The sequence below is a fragment of the Plectrocnemia conspersa genome, unplaced genomic scaffold (genome assembly GCF_051122295.1).
Source record: "Plectrocnemia conspersa isolate PC_06_02 unplaced genomic scaffold, ASM5112229v1 ptg000008l, whole genome shotgun sequence".
In the NCBI taxonomy this organism is placed as follows: Eukaryota; Metazoa; Arthropoda; class Insecta; order Trichoptera; family Polycentropodidae; genus Plectrocnemia; species Plectrocnemia conspersa.
In genome coordinates, this window is record NW_028277172.1 from 11,080,015 (window position 1) to 11,086,430 (window position 6,416).

At 30.6% G+C, this 6,416-nt stretch overlaps 1 protein-coding gene across 2 annotated transcripts in view; it reads left to right on the forward strand.

Annotated features, from left to right (window-relative positions):
• The window catches only part of LOC148232977 (uncharacterized), a 59,752-nt gene extending 57,354 nt beyond the window's left edge, over positions 1–2,398 (forward strand). For both annotated transcript variants that reach the window (XM_088189634.1, XM_088189635.1), the window contains exon 10: positions 31–2,398. In XM_088189634.1, the coding sequence (XP_088045760.1) occupies positions 31–2,313 (2,283 nt within the window). In that variant the 3' untranslated portion in view covers positions 2,314–2,398. The remainder of the gene's footprint in view (positions 1–30) is intronic.
• Positions 2,399–6,416: the final 4,018 nt, after the last annotated feature.

The window sequence follows — 6,416 nt, forward strand, 5'->3', positions numbered from 1 at the left end:
TATTTTATTAATATATATATATTATTTCAGTCACCTCCTCCAGCAGCTATTGAATTCTTAACAAAAATTCGAGAAGTCATAGCAATTGCAAAGAATAAGATGTTATCGAAGCGTTTTGTACCAGTATTATCAGCAATACAAGAAGAAGAATATCCATCAAATTCATCAGAATCAGTCGATTTTCCTTACGAGTCTTTGAGCAAAAACCATTCATCTTATAGTTTGAAGCATGAAGGTCGACGCAAAAAGCATTGTAGCGGATGTCCTGGTTGTACAGAGATGAAATTTAAAAAGAAGTATCTTAAGACATTTTCTGAAAAAGAGTTCTGTAAAGATTGCATCACCAATGAGTTCAAACAAGATATTGTTAAAAAATGGTTGGAAGAAGTTCCAGTTGTTGCTTTATCTTCTAATGTCGATACTTTAAACCATTATTGTAGATCTATATCTAGAGTAGAAGGCACACCTGCATCTATCAATCCAGATTCTATTAAATCTCAAGACAAGATTTCAATAAATGTTATTCGAATGCCAATTCCACCTCCACCACCACCCGAAGAGGATGCGAGTAAAAGTGCAAAGGTTAAAGAAGAAGTTCTTATTCCTAAAGAACTCAAAGAAAAGATGAACGCGGTGATAGATGAATTAACTAGGTTTAGGAAAATTGAACCTATTTTACCCAGAGCATCTTCTCCTATAACTGAGGTAGTGACACCCTTCATTCCAAAGTCAGTCATAGCCGTAACTCCTAAATTAGTAATACCAACTCCACCAAGATATGCTAAGCAAATCAAACCAAAAATTATGTCTTCTGAAAATTTATCAAATATCATTGGTCGAAAACAAAAAGATTTGGTTCATTATGAAATCGATAGCTTAGAAAGAAGTACGGCTAAGAGAAGAGCATCGCTTTCCGATATTGATTATTTTGGGATTAGAACAGAAGATAACGATACGGCTAAAAGAAGGTCTTCTATTATAGCTATGGAAGAATTAGAACCGATGAAGAAGATTCAAGAAATGAACTCGAGATTATCTCGTAGTTTTCAAGAGATGAGTGCCGCTAGTTTGGCGTGGGATGATACGTTCCACAAATTTTCTGAAGAAGAAACACATTTCAAGAGAAACAACAGTTTTATTTCTATTAGATCTGATTTAGTGAGCGAGGTATATATAAGCGATTCGAATCATTCTTCAAATAATTCAGAATCAAGTAAACTCAACGTGCAGTACGTAGAACCAGTAGCTAGACCTGGACAGTTGATAATAGAAGTGAAAGATATGCCAAGAAAACAGAAAGATCCAGATTATGAAGATTTTGATCCTGATACATTAGACAGAAAACCTGGTAAATTAAACATTTTACCTAAAACTCCCCCACATAAAAATATCGATAAATTGTTTGATAGAAGCAATGAAGTGAATTGTAAATCAGAGGAAACCAAGGATAGTATAAAGTTAAAAGTAGGCACACTCTTAGAAATTTTTGAAGCTAAAAATAGAAGAAATTCTGTAATAAACAATAGCGTTACTCAGCAGCCAGATGTGTTATCTTCGTTGCAAGAAGAATTTAAACCTCATTTGATATCAAAAAGTCCAGAATGTGTAGAGAAGGCTGAGCCTGAAATATATAGAATAGGATCTTTCATTAAATTTAGAAGTACTCGTTCTGATCCGTATCCTAATAAAGATCTGCGCTTCTCTAGCGGCAACGAGCAAATAAAATATACTACGTTTGGAAGCATGGGTTTGGTTGGTGATGATGCTGAAAAGCAATACAGTTCCTTAGATCCTAGTTATGAAAATTTTACCCCTGATCCAAAGCACAAGAAAACCAATCAAACAGATGACAGAGTCAAGCCTGGAAGGAATGAGCAAGTCATAAGCTTGAAACGCACAAATAGAAGGTCTTCAAAACACAGGCAGAGAAGATTGGAACAAATCAGGGTGCATAAAACGGAAGATTCCGGATATCTAAGCTCAGATTCGAACGAATCTAGGCATCGAGGAAAGTTTATACTCCAGGTTAGGGATAAAGATAACACCAAGGAAATAGTTAGTGACACGGATGATTTAGATTCTATGGGAGATGGTCATAGCGAGTCTGGCGGAGAAAGTATAGAGACGAATTCTGTATTTTTTGGTAGTTACAGAAGGGTATCGTTACCGAATAAAAATCGCATAGGCGATTTGGATCATACTGAAGATTCTGGATTTCATGGTGAAGTGTCTACGGGTGATGACGGTAGATGCAGAGCTAAACTGAAAACGAATCCTTATAGAAATAAATCATCTTCATGTGAAGATTTGTAAATATTATAGATTTCAGAATAATTTTCAATACTGCCATCTATTAACATATACTGTAAATTATAATAAATAATTGGTTTTAAACTTAGATAATAATTTTTATTTTATGTTTGTTTGTATATAAATGTATAAAATATGTATCAATATAAATATATTTTTGTACATTTTTAATAATTATGGCCGGAAGTGCAATTCAATATTCAATTATAGTTATTATTAATACGGTAACAAACCATAGTATGTAACAAATAATATTCATAATTAAGTACAATATTGTTAACTTATATACGTAAGACTGAATATATATGATATGTTTTATATTACTGTTTTTTTTTTGTTATATTATATTATAGTTACATTTTCATATATATTTTATTCTGTATTATACAATAAATAATTTTATAAATATACAATAATTTTATTCATACTGTTCCATCATAATTACTATAATTATTCGGCTAGTGTAAAATACGATGGCATGTGTAATTTATGATTATATTACATAGCACATAGCGCACTAAGAAACTAATTTCGCAATTGAAATTGAATTAAAGGTCTCGAAATTGGTTTTCGCGGTCTTCATTGTTTCACTACCGAGGTCACTTTGCCATTGTTTCGATTTTGTACCTCTTGATCTTGGCGGTTAATGGAGACGTGTGATATTTCAGACAAAAGAAGTTGAAGCTTTCGAGATTGGTTGGGTCAGAAAGTTCGCTGCATACAAAGCTCGTTGGTTGCTTAATTGAGAATCATAAGTGGAATTTACATGGGATCGTGGCATAAGTCAATTACCATAATGTACAAGCTATTTAAATGCAGTTATCCTTAGAATTATATAATTATGAAATACATGAAATAATTATGTAGGCACCTTTTGTAAAAAAGGTTCAATATTATACATTAATTAATGTTGATTTAGATTTAGTGTTGTATAATATTATATATAACTGATTTTGTGGATGAGGTGGAAAATTGTTAAATTTGTATGCTTGCGAATGGTATATTAATTTATTAAGTAGTAAAATTATTGAATTATATTTTAAGTATGATAAATAATGCTTAAAAAAATAATTAATTAAAGGTACAATTACATTAAATAAATAGGTGCAATAATAAATTAGTTAACGCATTTAAGTAACAAATCTATGAGTTTGTTAATTAATTTTAAGCTAAAATAAATAAATCGTGTATATATAATTAGGTAAAAATTCTTGATATATGTTGTCCTGTAATTTGCTCAGAGGGCTTATTTTTTGTTTAAATCGTAACTTATTAATAAATAATAGATAAGTTTCGCAACAATTAAACTATGTTGTTAGTGGGTCGGTAGGTTCTAGGTGTCTTCAGTGTGGAACGTCGAGCGGACTAGTCGATACGAAGAGAGAAGCGGTGGTTTCTGCAATCCGCCTTCTTTTCGTCCAGGTTCAAGATGGAAAGCTCTTGAAAATCTGATGATTTGAACTCTGAAGTAGACTTTTACGTGCAGATGACGGTAAAAATTTTTTAAATGCCAGTTATTTCAATTCTTAGGCAAAGTGATTATTGGTTGCCTGCGTTCCCGTATTTATTTCTATGAGAAATTTTATTGTACGCCTCTTTTTCGGTGGAACGAACAATTACGAAAAGAAATAAATTGCCGTTGCCCGCTAGAGCAGATTAGGAACGACCGTTTCGAGGGCAAACCCGAATGCACTCGATAACTGTAAATTTTAATCCTTTCTAACGTTAGCTGTGAAATGGTTTCTCACGGTGGTGTCCGATTTTAACAATACATGTCATTTTTTATTAAACGGTTAAATCCTTTATCATAACCCGATGCCCATTTATATTTTTATAGTATAATATAATTCATTATGATAATTTTAATAAATATTGGAGCCTATTTAGAGGCAATTTTGATCACTTTCTAATTTCCAAAATTATTTTTCGACTTATTTAAAAATTTTTTTTTAATACAAGTACACATTTAAGATGTGTTAAACATAGAGATCGCTTAAAAATATCTTGCATGTTGTATCTTACATTTCAATTAAATTATATAATAACTCTAACATAACAAAACATTGTAGTTATTAAATCAGTAGAGAATTTAATGGTAAAAAATCTTTATGACATAATATTCAAATACAATTTAAACAGATTAAAATTATAGTTAAATTTATTATCCTGTTCTTTAACCGTGGATGATTTAATCAGACTTGATCTCATGTTCACGCCACAAATTGTTTTACTTTTATAATATAATGTACATTTAATGATTCATTAAAAATGACTTCAGAAGCTATAAATTAAAAAGCGTTCCAGTAAAATAAACGCATTGCAACTGGAATTATCTCATTAATTTTAACATTGAGCTGCTCAAATATTTTTCGTTTTAATGGTAGATGTTGTTTGTATTTAATAATAATTAAAATTAATCGGAAAAAAATATACAAATTTGTGAATTTTGATAATATATAGCAAATTAAATAGTACAATCAAAATAAAATAAAATATTTTTTATGTAGATTTCTATGAATTTCACATGTCATAAAGAGCATACGACGCTTAATAAATTGAAAAAAGCTCACTATCTACAAATTGTCTTTGTTTATATCCACATTACTGCACAGCTACTAACTTAGTATAACCGTTTTATTGCTTCTCTTCATCTAAAATACAGCTTAGACTATTTTTTTTATAGAATTCTAGTCTTGCCTTTCTTACCCTGTTCACTGCCATAAAGGGAAAGGCTTGATGGTAGATCAGGAAGTCGTTTATCTGCTGAATCTGCGAGATTGCTTCAATATTATTATGTTTAATGAAGATTTTTTCAAGCGAAAATTCGCAATAAATATCTGGAAACATAGATGCGTGCAGCATCCGCTCATAAATCTGTCGAACAGGTTCCTTTTGGAGCCGCCGCTGGTGCAGTTAGCATATTAAACGACATAAATATGACATCGTAAATTCAAGACCCTCGTCTCCTGCCCACCAGATATCAGCTGAAGCATTTCAGAAACGATTCAGGCAATATCATGTTTTGACAGAACTGCAGCGCCCACGCAAGAACATACTTTCACCGAAGCAACAAATGAGGTTTAAAATAAAAAAGTTAAACATTTTAAAACTTGTTTTAATTAATCGCAATTAGAACCATATACTGCAATCTAATCGATTAAGATTAAGCTTTTATAGCTTCAACAGGAAATTAACCGTAAAACAGTTTAGTTTATATCTATGCGAAGTGTTTCAGGAACGCATAGCTACAAACTAAGAGATGGTGTGATAAGTTATTTATAACTTTAGTAAATTTGTTAAGCTTTTTTTATCTTGTATAAAATATATTTTTGTACAAGTTCATTTTAAAATACATCGCAGCAGAAGCCATCAGTTTTAAAGTCAATAATTTATACCCATATTTATGAGGCAACCGATATGTTTAAACATGAACACAAAATACTATTTTTTTTATGACTTAAATTAAATTTATTAATTGTACAGTTTGTATACGCTTATAATTTAACACACGTGAGAACTAAAATATAATAATTCATTTGAGAAGATACCTTAATACAATTATTTTTCGCGAACCAATTTTGATGATGTATAAATTATATGTGTATCACTAACAATTTTATTGATTAACGATACGTCTTGTTAACGTCCCTTTGGGCATTTAAGCCACTTAATCCTTTAAAATTGAATTTGCTTCATCAAAAGCAATTTTAATAATTGGATAATTGTCCAACCTCTCATACCTTGAATTGAATTTTTTTCATATAAATATTCTTTATTATTAGCTACATATTCTGACTTTCCTAATAACACACTATTGGTGTTACACTATATACATAATCTAAGATTATTTAAACAAGACTGGTTGTTGTTTTGGATACATCTGTGTTATATTTCTGTTACTTTGTAATTTTTATGTATAACATACTATTACAATTAAACCGCGAATTTCGTATAAAATAATTTTAGTTCATTTTTGTATGGAGAGTACGTCTTGGTCACGTTTGTGCTCTAGAATAGATTGTTGAATTGATACTGAAATATGTGATGGGAATGTTAAGAAATATATTCTGTGGTTGTAAAATAAAAACCATATGAATTATTATGAT